This window comes from Entelurus aequoreus, linkage group LG13 (assembly GCF_033978785.1).
Source record: "Entelurus aequoreus isolate RoL-2023_Sb linkage group LG13, RoL_Eaeq_v1.1, whole genome shotgun sequence".
In the NCBI taxonomy this organism is placed as follows: domain Eukaryota; kingdom Metazoa; phylum Chordata; class Actinopteri; order Syngnathiformes; family Syngnathidae; genus Entelurus; species Entelurus aequoreus.
The window spans coordinates 27,834,991-27,854,059 of NC_084743.1; the positions used below are offsets into that span (position 1 = coordinate 27,834,991).

The 19,069-nt window shown below is 39.9% G+C and overlaps 1 protein-coding gene across 1 annotated transcript in view; it reads right to left on the bottom strand.

Annotated features, from left to right (window-relative positions):
- LOC133663276 (low-density lipoprotein receptor-related protein 1B-like) overlaps nt 1-19,069 on the bottom strand; it is an 872,326-nt gene that overhangs the window by 264,108 nt on the left and 589,149 nt on the right. The window contains 6 exon segments of the mRNA XM_062067630.1: nt 4,065-4,436; nt 4,581-4,705; nt 7,534-7,685; nt 9,874-10,000; nt 11,387-11,516; nt 16,720-16,854. Of these exon segments, the coding sequence (XP_061923614.1) occupies nt 4,065-4,436; nt 4,581-4,705; nt 7,534-7,685; nt 9,874-10,000; nt 11,387-11,516; nt 16,720-16,854 (1,041 nt within the window).

A 19,069-nucleotide genomic window follows, 5' to 3' on the forward strand; every position in this document is an offset into this window, starting at 1 on the left:
TAACATTAACATTGTTAATTCTACACGTCGTCTTGCACCATTCACTTATAGTAGCATACACACCCCACCGCTTCATCGGCATCAGGTTCAGTAAACCTATTGAACTGATCTCTGCCGTTGTGTCGTCTCCTTCCCCCGCCGTACGGAACAAAAATGTTTAAAAATGTTACTAGATGACATTGTGACAATAAATTGCGTTTGTGTACGTATATTGGGGTCTTTTCTTAGGCAAATTGTAACGATGCAAGCAAGTACTCACCTGTGATTAATCACGATTAAGCCACATTTCTAAATGTGAGGAATTTGTTTTTAAAAACGGCTACATTTGGGCCTGAGGTTGAGTTGGCAGCAGCAACAAGTGTCATGTTGGCATGTGAGCAAAAGTTCAGATTTTTACTGGTCTTTTCGACTCTAGTCATGCTTGTCACTGCTGAGCTGACTGGGCTTTAGAACAACGGCATGGGATTTGTATTTGTCCATGCAGTCCAACCTTGTGACTAAAACACGCACTGAAAACTGTCAATCCCGAAGTATAAATATGAGCTTTTAGGTTGTTACTTTTGAAATCGTAGGCAATAAATGTGAGACTGATTTGAAATACATTTTCAGCATCATTTCATAAAACAAACAAGATTTCTTATCATTAAGATGAAGCCTTTCTATAAAAGATAACTAGAAAACAGTGCAGTGAGAACTCTTTAATGAAGTCAGCCTGCAACTGGCAGATGTTATTTGCATTGATTTTCTCCTTTCGGTTTAAGAGGAGGTGGCCAACCATTAAATAAGCAAAATGAAATGTTTATAGTGCCCCTGCACCGTCCCTCCAAAAAAAAAAAAAAATCCTCTAATATATTTGACCCTGGATGGTAAATTATACAACATCATCAATACAGTAGTAAAAGTGAGCATGATGTGTGTAATTGGTAGAGGGCTTGTTATTATTAAAAATGACAACAAGACCATCCAGAGAATAAGCAATCCCATCAAGTCTTCCAATATAATATTTACGACATGCATTCCTTCCGACAAGAATGCCAAAAACCTTCTATTTCTATTTGCATTAGTTTGGAAGGTAACACTTTACATAACATATTCATCATTAATTAGTAACATGCAAATTAGTAACATATTGGCTCTTAATTAGTCATCATTAAGTACTTATTCATGCCCTATTCTGCATGACCTTACTATACAACCAGTAAGCCAATAACTACCGTATTTTTCGGACTATAAGTCGCTCCAGAGTATAAGTCGCATTTTTGGGGGAAATTTATTTGATAAAATCCAACACCAAGAATAGACATTTGAAAGGCAATTTAAAATAAATAAAGAATAGTGAACAACAGGCTGAATAAGTGTACGTTATATGACGCATAAATAACCAACTGAGAACGTGCCTGATATGTTAACATAACACATCATGGCAAGAGTCATTCAAATAACTATAACATATAGAACATGCTATACGTTTACCAAACAATCTGTCACTCCCGATCGCTAAATCTGATGAAATCTTCCTCCCTGGTGTCGCCTCTGGTATGCGCCGTTTCCTTTCTTTCTGCTGCTCGATCACCATTTTCTGCTGCATATTTCACTACGTCCGGCTTGTAATCTGCAGTGTATGATTTCCTTTTCGGTGCCATTTTAGTTCAGGCCTTCTCAGTTTTTATAAATTACCGCCAATTTCGAAATAATCCATTTTAATAGCTATGGATGTAGCAGCAGTTAGCATCCCATGACCCACAATGCACTTCTGCCATGACCCGCCCCTGCCGAATTCTTATTGGTTGACGTGTGTGACGATTGCGGACATTTGCTTTGTCTCTTACGCGAATGAGATAAATGATATTATTTTATATTTTACGGTAATGTGTAAATAATTTCACACATAAGTCGCTCCGGAGTATATGTCGACAAACTATGAAAAAAACTGCAACTTATAATCCAAGAATACGGTAAGAGTCTTCCCTCAATAACCTCAGAACTATTGCTTATTAGTACTAAGTAAGGAAGTTGTTGTATATGATTGTCCCTTCAATACCACTTAATAAATATGGTTTGTTCTTACATAACAAAACACAAAACTACAATAACCCTAACCCTAACCCTTAAGTCTTTGTTACTTAGAACAGTGTTTTTTCAACCACCAAAAAATATTTTTTGCAAACTAGTAACTATAATCCGCAAATGTGCCGTTGTTGAGTGTCTGTGCTGTCTAGAGATCGGCAGAGTAACCATGTAATACTTCCATATCAGTAGGTGGCAGCAGGTAGCTAATTGCTTTGTAGATGTCGGGAACATGGTTTGTTGTGATCACAATATGCCGGAGGCAGCGTGTAGGTAAAAAGGTATCTAACACTTAAACTAGGGATGTCCGATAATGGCTTTTTTGCCGATATCCGATATTCCGATATTGTCCAACTCTTAATTACCGATACCGATATCAACCGATACCGATATATACAGTCGTGGAATAAACACATTTTTATGCGTAATTTGGACAACCAGTTATGGTGAAGATAAGGTCATTTTTAAAAAAAATTATTAAATAACATAAGATAAATAAATTAAAAACATGTTCTTGAATAAAAAAGAAAGTAAAAAAATATAAAAAAAGTTACATGGAAACTAGTAATTAATGAAAATGAGTAAAATTAACTGTTAAGGTTAGTACTATTAGTGGACCAGCAGCACACACAATCATGTGTGCTTACCGACTGTATCCCTTGCAGGCTGTATTGATATATATTGATATATAATGTAGGAACCAGAATATTAATAACAGAAATAAACAACCCTTTTGTGTGAATGAGTGTGAATGAGTGTAAATGGGGGAGGGAGGTTTTTTGGGTTGGTGCACTAATTGTAAGTGTATCTTGTGTTTTTTATGTTGATTTAATAATTTAAAAAAATAAAATAAAATGATACCGATTATTTAAAAAAACGATAGATAATTTCCGATATTACATTTTAAAGCATTTATCGGCCGATATTATCGGACATCTCTAACTTAAACCAAAAATAATCAAAAGGCGAGTGCCGCTAAGTGCCACTAAGAAAAAGCATTGAAGCTTAGGAAAGGCTATGCAAAACGAAACAAAAAGTGAACTGGCTGCAAAGTAAACAAAAACAGAATGCTGGACGACAGCAAAGACTTACAGCGCATGGAGCAGACGACGTCCACAAAGTACATCCGTACATGGCATGACAATCAACAATGTCCCCACAAATAAGGATAGCGTCCGCACAACTTAAATAGTCTTGATTGCGAAAACAAAGCAGGTGCGGGGAAATAGCGTTCAAGGAAGACATGAAACTGCTACAAAAAAGCCACCAAAATAGGAGCGCAAGACAAGAACTAAAACACTACACACAGCAACTCCAAATAAGTCACGGCGTGATGTGACAGGTCGTGACAGTACACCTACTTTGAGACAAGAGCTATAGTGATGCATGGTTGGTTATGGTTTGAATTTAGGAGTTGCGAGAACAACTTTTTATTGTCAATATCGGCTACTGAGTTTCATTTTTTTAAATGTTTTCTGCTGGTGGTGTGCCTCAGAATTTTTTCAATGAAAAAAATGTGGCTAGGCTCAGAAAAGGTTGAAAAACACTGACTTAGAATATGTTCCCCTAGTCTCCAAATAACTCTAAATTATGTCTGCGTTACTTAGAATATGTTCCCCATACTAAAGTGTTACCGTTTGGAATGATGGCCTTTGCCAAAGCGAAACAACCTAAAACGTATCCACACTCTTTACAGCAAAGAAAAAAAATAATGTAGCTGCAAGATTGCATTGGATGCTAGATTTCAAACAAAATGGGCTTTTTCTCTTTCAATTATTTTCTACCACTTATCCTGTTCAGGGTCACGGTTGAGACAGCGCTTATCCCAACTGACTTTGGGCCGTACCCGTCACCAATCATTCACAGGTCATACAGTACAGACAAAAAAAGACATTCACACCAATTTTCAAGTGTTCTGATCCAATCTGGAACACCCACTTCTGATGACAAACCACACAAGTGAAATAAGGAGAGTACAAAATAATAATCGCACTTACTTTCTGCAATAATGGATCGTCCTTTCCAGTCGTCATCGACCATTTGGATATTTCCAAAGTGAACATCACTGAAAAAAATGCGGTTGGTCCCCGCTGCATTCTGACTGTAGTCAAAGGCCAGGGCTATGACGTTCTTGAAAAAAGCCGGGTTTTCAAAGGGCTGGACAGGTGAGTTGAGGTCACTCTCATCTGAATGGTGGATGCTTTTCAGTGTTGTCCTCTCAGAGTAGAGCAGATACCCTTCATAGCGTTCACAGGAAAAGCCATTCTCTGATAAGCGGCCATGGGCGCAGGAGCAGGTCCGACGGCCGCTTCCTAAATGAAAGCAAAGCTGGTGGCAGCCACCATTGCTCCTGGCGCAAGGGTTTGAACCTGCCATGGGAACATTTACCAATCACAATTAAAGGATATTTGTGCACATCTTCACTAGAGGATATTCACAAACTGTGTTTTTAAAGAACAATCATCAGGCAATCATTGTGTGAACCAATAAACGAGTGAAGTGAAAAGTTGAACCTTTCTCTCTGCCTCTATTGAAGACTGTCACACCCTTCAAATTGACCCCCAGGCCACTTCTCATTGTCACGGCCTCGCTGCTGTCAGTCTTCAACCCACGTCTGATTGAACCGTTGGAGAAAGCCCTAGAGCACGTGTCAGAGGGTGAAAACATGCTTTTTACATTTAGTGACAGGATGTATTTCAAAAGCAGCATTTCTGGCTTTCCATTACAAACATCGGGGGAATAATTATTTCATACTCTGTCAAAGGTTTTTTTCCTTACAAAGACATGAACTTTTTTTAGTAGGTTGAATTTAATTGAGATTTTAATTGAGAGAGACAGAATAGTCACACGCGGGAAAATAACTTTACCTGATGGAGAAACTTTATTGACAAGCACATACAGTCGTGGTCAAAAGTTTACACACACTTGTAAAGAACATAAAGTTATGGCTGTCTAGAGTTTCCAATAATTTCTACAACTCTTATTTTTTTTGTGATGGAGTGATTGGAGCACTTACACTACCGTTCAAAAGTTTGGGGTCACCCAAACAATTTTGTGGAATAGCCTTCATTTCTAAGAACAAGAATAGACTGTCGCGTTTCAGATGAAATTCTCTTTTTCTGGGCATTTTGAGCGTTTAATTGACCCCACAAATGTGATGCTCCAGAAACTCAATCTGCTCAAAGGAAGGTCAGTTTTGTAGCTTCTGTAACGAGCTAAACTGTTTTCAGATGTGTGAACATGATTGCACAAGGGTTTTCTAATCATCAATTAGCCTTCTGAGCCAATGAGCAAACACATTGTACCATTAGAACACTGGAGTGATAGTTGCTGGAAATGGGCCTCTATACACCTATGTAGATATTGCACCAAAAACCAGACATTTGCAGCTAGAATAGTCATTTACCACATTAGCAATGTAAAGAGTGTATTTCTTTAAAGTTAAAGTTAGTTTAAAGTTATCATCATGAAAAATAAGGACATTTCAATGTGACCCCAAACTTTTGAACGGTAGTGTACTTGTTTGTCACAAAAAACATTCATGAAGTTTGGTTCTTTTATGAATTTATTATGAGTCTACTGAAAATGTGACCAAATCTGCTGGGTCAAAAGTATACATACAGCAATGTTGATATTTGGTTACATGTCCCTTGACAAGTTTCACTGCAATAAGGCGCTTTTGGTAGCCATCCTCAAGCTTCTGGCTGAATTGTTTTTATTTTTTTGTCCTGTCCAGATTCTCAGGCAAATCATATTGTTCATGTAGATGCCCATATCGGCTGTACAAATTTACTTTACAAAAGAGAAGTGTGGGATGTGAGTTCCATTGGCAGCAAAACAGGCCCAGAGCATAATACTACCACCACCGTGCCTGATTGTAGGAATGGTGTTCCTGGGATTAAAGGCCTCACCTTTTCTCCTCCAAACATATTGCTGGGTATTGTGGCCAAACAGCTACATTTTTGTTTCATCTGACATCACATGGACAAAGATAAGACCTTCTGGAGGAAAGTTCTGTGGTCAGATGAAACAAAAATGTGTTTCCGAACACCACACCCTTGTGTGGTGTTCAGGTCTGTGGGACCCGTTTTCTTTTTTTATTAAAAGAAAAATGATACAATTAATTAATTTTTCAAACTGAGACTCACTGACTTTGGCTCATTTTCTGTGAAGAACATATATCAGAATACATATTTAATGACCACACACCATACACCACCCCTACACATTTCTATTACATATAAGATGTCCGGGTCCACTAGACCCGGGGCCAATAGAAGTGTGGACATTGACGTTCTGTGTAAATTTGCAGGGATGAACCTAGATGAACTGAAATTATTTTTTCCAATCATTTTGGAACTCGCAAGCGTACTTCTTCTTCTTACTCGTCGTCGCCATGTCTCTTCTTCGTTCTTCTGCTTTGTCTCTGTTATGTTTTTGGACATTACTACTTGCCGTAGTTTTGAAGCAATGCATGATGGGAATCCGGATGTTGTGTGTCAGTGTATTAACGTGCCGGCTGGAATAAACACACACTGAGAAATAGCTCTGTGCCTGCCTACTTTATGGGTTATAGATAAACCTATGGATAACGGAGACATATATAATAGTCTCCTTTTCAGGTGAGAGAGGACACTAAAGGCAGTGCCTTTAAGGAACGCCCCCATTTTTGTTGTCCGGGTGGAAATCGGGAGAAATTCGGGAGAATGGTTGCCCCGGGAGATTTTCGGGAGGTGCACTGAAATTCGGGAGTCTCCCGGAAAAATCGGGATGGTTGGCAAGTATGTACTGTAGTCCGGAATTTACGGTAATGTTGCTTTTCAGCGTTTTTTTTAAAATTAATGTTATTGTTGTTGTAATTACGTTACCGTTTTTTTTTTTAAAACTACCACACATGTGGACGGTTCATGTCTTTGTAAGGGGATAAAGCTTGCACAGTCAGCAGGGGATCACAAAGTTATTTGGCCCACTGTAGCTAGAGTGATCGTAACACCAAAATAAAATTCAATACAGCAACCACAACATTTGAACATAAAATATGAATAATGATGGACACGAGCACAATAAATCTAACGCCTTACCCCTGTGGTAGTCAGCTGCTGCTACAGATTCAACTTGTGCAGCAGCTGGATTTGACAAGTATGTAAATTCCCAAAATCAATTTTACCAAGTCTGACACAAATACCCCTTAAGGACAACTAAATAAAGACAAGTCAGTGTCCTTTGAGGATGCAGCTATGGATATGGCTTTGACGTAATAACAGTGGGAATATACTGCATGCTTGTAAACCATGACCGCCATCGAACCAGATAAGCCACAATGCGGCCAGAGCAGAAATATTTATCAGAACTGGACATGTCTTCCCTGATAACAGGTGAGATTGCTATTTCATACTTTAATATCAATGGTCAATATGAAGCAGGTGTAGTGCAAGCTTTGTAGTAAAATAGAGAAGAGTAAATTACCTGTCAGACCAGTAGATGTAAGGCCCAAACACAGCCACCGAGAACAGGTCCACATTGGCCGAAGACAATACTATCTCTCGGCTCTCACCTGTCTCAAGGTTGATCCTCTCAATCTTATCCGTGCGGGTGTCACACCAGTATAACGTGTTTTCCTGAGAGGCAATTTTAAAATGAATATTACACAACATTGCTGCGGACATTTCTATGGTAGAATAAGATGCGATATAGGTACAGCAAGACTGCTAATACAGTATACAGTAGTGTTGTAACGATACCAATATTTTGGTACCGGTACTAAAATTATTTCGGTAATTTTCGATACTTTTCTAAATAAAAAGGACCACAAAAAACTTATTATTATTAATTATTATTTGTTTTATTTTAACAAAAAATCTTAGGGTACATCAAACATATGTTTCTTATTGCAGTTAAAGGCCTACTGAAACCCACTACTACCGACCACGCAGTCTGATAGTTTATATATCAATGATGAAATCTTAACATTGCAACACATGCCAATACGGCCGGGTTAACTTATAAAGTGCAATTTTAAATTTCCCGCGAAACTTCCGGTTGAAAACGTCTATGTATGATGACGTATGCGCGTGACGTCAATCGTTGAAACGGAAGTATTCGGACACATTGTATCCAATACAAAAAGCTCGGTTTTCATCGCAAAATTCCACAGTATTCTGGACATCTGTGTTGGTGAATCTTTTGCAATTTGTTTAATGAACAATGAAGACTGCAAAGAAGAGAGCTGTAGGTGGGATCGGTGTATTAGCGGCTGGCTGCAGCAACACAACCAGGAGGACTTTGACTTGGATAGCAGACGCGCTATCCGACGCTAGCCGCCGACCGCAATGATGAATTGGTGAAGTCCTTTGTCGCTCCGTCGATCGCTGGAACGCAGGTGAGCACGGGTGTTGATGAGCAGATGAGGGCTGGCTGGCGTAGGTGGATAGCTAATGTTTTTAGCATAGCTCTGTGAGGTCCCGTTGCTAAGTTAGCTTCAATGGCGTTGTTAGCAACAGCATTGTTAAGCTTCGCCAGGCTGGAAAGCATTAACCGTGTGGTTACAGGTCCATGGTTTAATAATATTGTTGATTTTCTGTCTATCCTTCCAGTCAGGGGTTTATTTCTTTTATTTCTATCTGCAGTTAAGCCCGATGCTATCACGTTAGCTCCGTAGCTAAAGTGTTTCGCAGATGTATTGTCGTGGAGATAAAAGTCACTGTGAATGTCCATTTCGCGTTCTCGACTCTCATTTTCAAGAGGATATAGTATCCGAGGTGGTTTAAAATACAAATCCGTGATCCACAATAGAAAAAGGAGAGAGTGTGGAATCCAATGAGCCAGCTTGTACCTAAGTTACGGTCAGAGCGAAAAAAGATGCGTCCTGCACTGCACTCTAGTCCTTCACTCTCATGTTCCTCATCCACAAATATTTCATCCTGGCTCAAATTAATGGGGTAATCGTCACTTTCTCGGTCCGAATCGCTCTCGCTGCTGGTGTAAACAATGGGGAAATGTGAGGAGCCCTTCAACCTGTGACGTCACGCTACTTCCGGTACAGGCAAGGCTTTTTTTTATCAGCGACCAAAAGTTGCGAACTTTATCGTCGATGTTCTCTACTAAATCCTTTCAGCAAAAATATGGCAATATCGCAAAATGATCAAGTATGACACATAGAATGGATCTGCTGTCCCCGTTTAAATAAAAAAAAATCATTTCAGTAGGCCTTTAAGTCCTTAAATAAAATAGTGAACATACTAGACAACTTGTCTTTTAGTAGTAAGTAAACAAACAAAGGCTCCTAATTATTCTGCTGACGTATGCAGTAACACATTGTATCATTTATCATTATATTGTTTTGTCAACATTATTAAGGAAAAGTGGTAGAAAATTACTTATTAATCTAATTGTTCATTTACTGTTAATATCTGCTTACTTTCTCTATAAACATGTTCTGTCTACACTTCTGTTAAAATGTAATAATCACTTATTATTCTGTTGTTTGATACTTTACATTAGTTTTGGATGATACCACAAATTTGGGTATCAATCCAATACTAAGTCATTACAGGATCATACATTGGTCATATTCAAAGTCCTCATGTGTCCAGGGACATATTTCCTGAGTGTATAAACATAATATATATTTAAACAAAACAAAATAAGATGTTGTGATGCCAAAAAATATCGACATAATCATAGTAGTATTGACCGGGACCGGTACGTTTCAGAGGCCATATAGTACCAAAAATGATTAAATAGTATCGCGGTTCTATACTAATACCCTAGTTTACAGTACATAAAAGTAGGACCAATGCACTTTACCTCGTAGTCAATAGAAATCCCATTGGGCCACATAATGCCTGAGTTGACCAAGGTGACTTGGTCTGAACCATCCAAACGAGAGCGGCCGATACATGGGATCTGGCCCCACTCAGTCCAGAAGAGATACCTGGAAAGCAAGGTAACAAAGACATGTATTTTGTCTATTCACAAGGTATCTGATGTGGTCATCATCCAATTGTTTATCATACAGTAGATGGGCGGTGTGTTCAAGTGAGTCCACTACGGATGTGGATCTTTGGGCACTTAACGATTCGATCTGGTTCCGATTCCTGGGGTGACAATTCGATTCAGATTTTGAAAAGTTTTTTGTTTTTTTTATTGGTTTATTAAAATTCTAAATTGATTTACAATTGGGATGAGTTGCAATTCAAATGTGACTTTCACCCGTCCCGTTTCAACAACAGTTTATCATAACTTTAGAGGCACAATAAAAAACAGCACATATGCCACAGAGTACTCAGTATGCAGCTTGGAACAGTATATATTTACTGTCCTTCCGGAAATAACTGCACACGCATTATTTTCCAAATAGCTGAATGTCCAACATGTCAATATTGTGTGTGACACACACAATCCACACCCATGCTTGACTGCAGTAAAGACAATTGTCTCGTTGTTAATTTGTGTTTCCAACTAATTAGACAATAACGGCCACATTTAAAGTCGTCATTTCCAGCTGATAGTAAATCGTTACTGTTATACAAGCTGCTCACTGACTACTCTAAAGTATAACCAAATTCAATTTCTATGGTATTGTCCTTTGAAAATATATGCTGTATAAACAATGGTTGCTGCAGTCACTTTTAGAATAAGATATAACTTTATCATTTATTGTAAGTAGTTAAGTAAACGTTTTATTTACTACTGTAAACTGTGTCAGTACCATGTACATAGTTCTACAAAGCAGTCAAACACAAAGGCTAGTGCTTGAATAGCACTGTTAAGTACATGTTGAATGGCAATGAAACTAAGTACGTTAAAAAAAAACACTAATTTGACCCTTTAAAAAGAAATACTTGGCTCATGTGGAGATTTTGTTTTCTTTTCAAGTGCACAATTACAAAAGTGATCCGTATAAACTGACTGAGTCATTGTAATGTATCTGTTTGAAAAAAAAAATAAAAAAAAAATGCCCCTAACCTTTGCACCATGCTGTGTGTGAAAACTGCAATTGATGCTGGTTGCTATAGCGGTGCTGGTTTGCTTCTGGAGCATTGTCATTCGCAGGGGGACATATGGCTCAAATTGGCACAATTTGAATTGCCCACCAGGGATGCTTTGTAAAGTATATCAGTGTACATTGATTTCTCGAATAAAACAATCAAAAAAGTAAATTATAATAACATTTAAAAAATACAGCTTCAGGATACCATGGTTACCATAACAACGATACAATATACCATTGCACCACTATTAATGTCGGCAGCAGTGATTTGCTCCCATACTATAGAGATAAGCTGGCACAAACACAAGCACCAAAATGAATACGTACCCTTTTTGTGGATGCACAGCAACACCTCTGGGCTGATCAAGTCCTTCAGATATGACCACCGAGCGGTAAGTACCATTCAGACGAGATATTTCTATAAGATTAAAACCATGGTCTGTCCAGTAAAGGTTCCCTGAAAAAAAAAAAAAAATCTGTGGTCAGTGTGTGACAACATGATCTACTAAAGGTTTGCGTGTAATAAAACATGTGCAATAACGCACGCAGAGCTGATCTACTAGGCTCATGCGCAGAGGATTGAGTCTCTTTAATGAGCAAAATAGAAAGGGAAATTCTAGTTTATGCAGAATATATGTTGTTTATCGGAAGGCTAAAATCGTTCTGTGGCTGCTGATTTGCATCTGTATTTAGCACATTTGAAATGTGCGTGCAAACTGGCACAGTTACGCACAAATGGCTGGGGGAAAAGGAGGCGACCGTGCTGCAATGACAGACGATGGACAGAGACTCCTACGTCCTTCGTGTGTGTGTCAACATATTTGGACTGTCATAAATAGGAATCAGCACCTCCAAGTCCGAGTCCATTGGTCTCGCCCGGAAAAGGGTGGAGTAACCATCTGCGGGTTGGGGAGGAGATCTTGCCCCTAGTGGAGGAGTTCAAGTACCTCGGAGTCTTGTTCACGAGTGAGGGAAGAGTGGATCGTGATCGTCTTCAGTAATGCAGACGCTGTATCGATCCATTGTGGTGAAGAAGGAGCTGAGCCGGAAGGCAAAGCTCTCAATTTCCCGGTCAATCTACGTTCCCATCCTCACCTATGGTCATGAGCTTTGGGTTATGACCGAAAGGACAAGATCACGGGTACAAGCGGCCTCCGCCGGGTGAGAAGCTCTGTCATCCGGGAGGAGCTCAGAGTAAAGCTGCTGCTCCTCCACATCGAGAGGAGCCAGATGAGGTGATTCGGGCGTCTGGTCAGGATGCCACCCGAACACCTCCCTAGGGAGGTGTTTAGGGCACATCCCACCGGTAGGAGGCCACGGAGAAGACCCAGGACATGTTGGGTAGACTATGTCTCCCGGCTGGCCTGGGAACGCCTCGGGATCCCCTGAGAAGAGCTGGACGAAGTGGCTGGGGAGAGGAAAGTATTGGCTTCCCTGCTTCGGCTGCTGCACCCGCGACCCGACCTCGGATAAGCGGAAGAATATGGATGGATGGGTGGATAAATAAGAATACATTTAGCATTTATTCAGCAATACCATTTTATAATTGTATAGCTGCTAGATGACTGACTAGGGCTGTTTAAAATTATTTAAAAAATATTTATTTTTGGCTTTAATCCATCCATCCATCCAGTTTATACCGTTTGTCCCTTTCGGGGTCGCGGGGGGTGCTGGAGCCTATCTTAGCTGCATTTGGGCGGAAGGCGGGGTACACCCTCGACAAGTCGCCACCTCACAGAAAATCTTATGATACATTAAACGTGTTTCTTATTGCAATCAAAGAATAATTTTGTCATTAAAAAAGATGGTGAACGTTCTAGACAACTTCTCTTTTAGTAGTAAGTAGGCAAACAAAGGCTCTTAATATGGCTGCTGACTTAAAAAGTATCATATTGTGTCATTTACCATTCTATTATTTTGTCAAATCTATGAGGGACAAGCGGTAGAAAATGTATTATTAATCTACTTGTTTATTTATTGTTAATATCTGCTTACTTTCTGTTTCAACATGTTCTATCTACACTTCTGGTCAAATGTAATAAGCACTCATTCCTTTGTTGTTTGGATACTTTACATTGGTTTTCGGTGATACTACACATTTTGTTATCAATTAAAAAAAAAGTATTCACACGATCATACATTGGTCATAATTAAAGTTCTACTGTGTCCGGTGACATATTTCCTGACTTCATAAAAAAAAAAAAAAAAGTCAAAATATTTTGTGATGAAAAATAATATCGATGTAATACCATTGTAGAATCAACTAGATACGGCTCTTGTACTTCAATGTCAATCAATCAATCAATGTTTATTTATATAGCCCTAAATCACAATACTTGGTATCATTACAGTGGATGTATGCATTTGTTTACATAGAGGAGTGCAAAGTTGCTGTTTGCGGTTAGCAATTGTATCCTCCTACGGTGTGTAGTAAAGCATGCTTAGCTATTCCTCATCCTGCAGGGATGATACTTGTAAGAAACATGCTTTATTTGTTGCCATGGAGGGGAGGATTAGTGATTTAGAAGTAGCTAAAACACTGCCGACAGCGGATAGACGTTAGCCGCCAGCTATGTTTTAAAGCACCTCCTGTTGAGCGGCGCTTCAGTGTTTATAGCTTATTTATCATTTGTTTTTAAGCCAAAATGCGTCCATTCTGCCTCTTATGTTTCCACACTGTGTCTACTTGTAAGTACTCCTTACGTGTGTGTCGTACTACCAGCAATGTCACTACGCGACAACGGCGCGCCGTAATGTCTGTAAAATTTAAAAAATATATATACCTTGCAGAGGCGGTATAGTACCATTTTTTTCATTAGTACCATACAACCCTAACACAGACACACAGACACACAAATCGCAACACAGATGCAGGGATCACAAGCGGACACAGATTTAGATAGCATTTTCAAATTGTTTTGCTACAATATTACTTCCAAATTAATATTGTATAAATATTAATATGTGATAAATAACATCGCACACATTTACAAAATAGCACCGTTGGAGCATATGATGTCATGAATGTGGAGTGAAATGAGTGTTTTTGTGGACACAACCAGTAGTAGACACAAAAACATAATTTAAATAGGGAGTTCTGCACCACTTTTGCACTTGGTATCAATTGCACGCACAGTTTTAGTCGATGACCCACAAAACGCCTACAAATAGTACATGCAATTTTATAGTTTGCACATGCTGTTTAGCGCTTGTTATTTGGATCTTAGTGGATCAGACCCTTAGAGTACACAACAACTTCCAACATTATTTTCTTTGGCTTTCACATACAACCAAGCCTTAAGGCCCCTTCTACACTAACAGGGTAAATCCCACCTAACCTTATCCTTGTCCACATACACACAATGGTCGTTTAAGACCCCCTCACCCCCTTCCGTCCGCCAGCGCAACGTGACCTAGTACGCATGCGCGGAAAATGCGCATGTCATAGTCACATCCAGTGTTGCTTTGTGTGCAATTTCTTAAATTGTATTTATCTAAACAATATCCAGTGTTGTGGTATTTCAATTAACTGGAATCCAGTGTGCTGTGGGGCCCTATTGTAGTGAATCACACCTGAGCCATCATAAATTAATAACATTTTTAATGGACAAGTGAAAGTAAACAATGTGATAAAGAACATTTTACATGAATCAATCTAGGGATCTAGATATCTGGTCAGGACACTCCTCACTCTTTTGCCTTCACCTTCATTCTCCATTCATTTTTGGTGACTTTATATACTCTGGACCTAGACGTTGAGTCCGCGACATACATGGCGGACAATAACGGATACAGTCTGCTTTGTCAGTCCAAATGCATTCGCCGTTTTCCGTAGTCTTCCCTTGACTGTGTTGCAACCTTGTTGGGGTAATACAAAACACACGCTATCTTTTTTTTCATCACATCCAAGATTGTCTCCGAAATAGCTGCAATCGCTTTCTCTTAAGGTATTCATGTGTGATTTCCACAAGCGTCTGTACAGACGGAAGGAGAAACACGGGCATGTCTGGATGACTTGCCTCCATATTTCCAGTGGTTAAAGGCCTACTGAAACCCACAAATACCGACCACGCAGTCTGATAGTTTATATATCAATGATGAAATCTTAACATTGCAACACATGCCAATACGGCCGGGTTAACTTATAAAGTGACATTTTAAATTTCCCGGGGAACTTCCGGTTGAAAACGTCTATGTATGATGACGTTTGCGCGTGACGTCAATGGTTGAAACGGAAGTATTCGGACACATTGTATCTCAATACAAACAGCTATGTTTTCATCGCAAAAATCCACAGTATTCTGGACATCTGTGTTGGTGAATCTTTTGCAATTTGTTTAATGAACAATGGAGACTGCAAAGAAGAAAGCTGTAGGTGGGATCGGTGTATTAGCGGCTGGCTGCAGCAACACAACCAGGAGGACTTTGAGTTGGATAGCAGACGCGCTATCCGACGCTAGCCGCCGACCGCATCGATGATCGGGTGAAGTCCTTCGTCGCTCCGTCGATCGCTGGAACGCACGTGAGCACGGGTGTTGATGAGCAGATGAGGGCTGGCGTAGGTGGAGCGCTAATGTTTTTATCATAGCTCTGACGAGGTCCAGCATTAACCATGTAGTTACAGGTCCAGTGTTTGGTTCGGTGTCTCCTGATAGTAGTATTGTTGATCTTCTGTCTATCCTTCCAGTCAGGGGCTTTTTTCTTTTGTTTCTATCTGCATTTAAGCACGATGCTATCACGTTAGCTCCGTAGCTAAAGTGATTCACCGATGTATTGTCGTGGAGATAAAAGTCACTGTGAATGTCCATTTCGCGTTCTCGACTCTCATTTTCAAGAGGATATAGTATCCGAGGTGGTTTAAAATACAAATCCGTGATCCACAAATCCTGGAATCCAATGAGCCCTTTTACCTAAGTTACGGTCAGAGCGAAAAAAGATACGTCCTGCACTGCACTCTAGTCCTTCACTCTCACGTTCCTCATCCACAAATCTTTCATCCTTGCTCAAATTAATGGGGTAATCGTCGCTTTCTCGGTCCGAATCGCTCTCGCTGCTGTTGTAAACAATGGGGAAATGTGAGGAGCCCTTCAACCTGCGACGTCACGCTACTTCCGGTACAGTCAAGGCTTTTTTTTATCAGCGACCAAAAGTTGCGAACTTAATCGTCGATGTTTTCTACTAAATCATTTCAGCAAAAATATGGCAATATCGCGAAATGATCAAGTATGACACATAGAATGGATCTGCTATCCCCGTTTAAATAAAACAATTTCATTTCAGTAGGCCTTTAAGCTCCGAGTTACGAAACCGCTTTATTATGAAGCTGGCTGTGCCGTGTGCTTTCTGACGTTTTTTCCTGTGTGAGGCGCGGTCTTTCTGGTGTCACTTCCTCTCCGAACTCAGTTTGTAAACGATCAATGAGTCCATACAAAGCTAAGAGCCGGAGATTCAAGAAATAGACGGCGCAATTACCTGTGTAAAAAAAAATATCCAAAGAGGGGAATCTTAAACGATGATTTAGTGCAGCCAAAACGGGGCTTAGGCTAAATACTTATTCGTTTAATGAGTTATCCGGCTTAATGTAGACAGGGTCTAAAAGTAGTGTATGCAAATGGAGTATTTAAAATTGAATTACGGCATTCTCGATTAATAATACTGACCAGCCATCCAGTCAACAGCAATGCCTTCGACCCTGCTAATGCCAGAAGTGATGATGTCCTCCCTCCACGTCTGATCGCGCTTGGCCCTGGAAATTCTGTTCAGACCCATGTCTGTCCAGTAAACAGTGTCATTTCCTGGAGAAAAAAAAAAGGTAATGAGACATCAATGCGGGACGATGGATGTGATTGCCAGAAACTAAATTGTGCCCTCAAACAACTGGGCCTAAGAAAACACATTTTATTACAACAAGGCCCATTCCACCAAATGCTGTAAAGGACTATGAAGTATGACGCTGGGAATACCAACACAATTCATCCACAGCCTTTTCAGCTAGCAGTTTCTAAATACAGTGAGGCAAAAAACATGATGTTGTGTCATTTGCCAATCATATTACACGACTAACAAAACATTGTTTTTCAAGTGGAACATAAAAGTGCATCTCATTAAATTCCTGTACTTGTTTGCGAGATTGTTAAAGAAGCTAGTGACACCTGTGTGTGTTTATTTTTTTTTTTTACTTTCTTGTTCCTGTTACCTCCGCCCCCTGTTAACACGTCTCACTGCTTTCATGTGGTTTGTTCTACCAGACGTGCATCTCTGATGACATGTAAATAATACACATGCGCTATCAACTCCTATATTTGCTTCTGCTATTACAAGGAGGAACAGTTGACAAGTTGCTGTAGGCTTTTTTTTCCTTCTTTTTTCCCACTCATATTCAGAGCTCTACAACGCCGGCTGAAAAAGAAGGAATTTATGGAACGTCTGGAGCCGCTTTTCATGTAAATATGCTGGCTTGGCTCATCTTTGTTCGACTGTGTGCCAGCCCAGGATGCAGGGATTTTGCATTTCCATGACAAGAGGTTACTTGAAGGCGGGTGTAAAACAGATGACACCCTCGTCTGTACCAAGCTGATTTAAGACTGGGATCTGATGGCCTTAAAACTGCAACAATCATCATTTTCACAAGTGCTCACGAGGGCTGTCTTAAAATGTAAACGATAGATATTGAGATATTTGTCTGCACATGATAATATTTTATCAATAGCGTTGGGAAGATGTTTCTAAGACGCGTGCCTCTGGCATGTAGCGAGCCGGGAGACACAACTTCGCCTTTGAGGTGTAGCAATTGCTTCTATTGAAAAAGTAATGATACTTCCACTTCCGCTTGTGTGGTGTTTGGGTCTGTGGGACCCGTTTTCATTTTTTATTAAAAGAAAAATTATACAATTAATACATTTTTCAAACTGAGACTCACTGACTTTGGCTCATTTTCTGTGAAGAACATATATCAGAATTTGATTGATTGATTGAGACTTTTATTAGTAGGTTGCACAGTGAAGTACATATTCCGTACAATTGACCACTAAATGGTAACACCCGGATAAGTTTTTCAACTTGTTTAAGTCGGGGTCCACTTAAATTGATTCATGATACAGATATATACTATCATATATACTATCATCATAATACAGTCATCACACAAGATAATCACATTTAATTATTTACATTATTTACAATCAGGGGTGTGGAGGGGGGGGAGGATATGGACAGCAAGTAGTGGACATATAGAGAGAGAGAGAAATAGAGAGAGAGAGAGAGAGAGAGAGAGAGAGAGAGAGAGAGAGAGAGAGAGAGAGAGAGAGAGAGAGAGAGAGAGAGAGAGAGAGAGAGAGAGAGAGAGAGAGAGAGAGAGAGAGAGAGAGATCAGCAGGCATAAGAAAAAGTATCTGCATTTGATTATTAGCAATCCGGGGAGGGTGTTAGTTTAGGGTTGTAGCTGCCTGGAGGTGAACTTTTATTGCGGTTTTGAAGGAGGATCGAGATGCCCTTTCTTTTATACCTGTTGGGAGCGCATTCCACATTGATGTGGCATAGAAAGAGAATGAGTTAAGACCTTTGTTAGTTCGGAATCTGGGTTTAACGTGGTTAGTGGCGCTCCCCCTGGTGTTGTGGTTATGGCGGTCATTTACGTTAAGGAAGTAGTTTACATATTTAATGACCACACACCATACACCCCCCTACACATTTCTATTACATATAAGAAGTCCAGGTCCACTGGACCCGGGGCTAATAGAAGTGTGGAAATTGATGTTCTGTGTAACACGCACGCACGCACACACGCACACACACACACACACACACACACACACACACACACACACACACACACACACACACACACACACACACACACACACACACACACACACACACACACACACACAACAGGCTTAGACAGGAGGAGGACGGAGTGTAGGTACACAGAGCATCAGAGGGTCAAATGTGCGAGAAAATGAGAGCAGACAGTGTTGACAAACAATGTTGCAACCTTGTGTGGGAACCGCA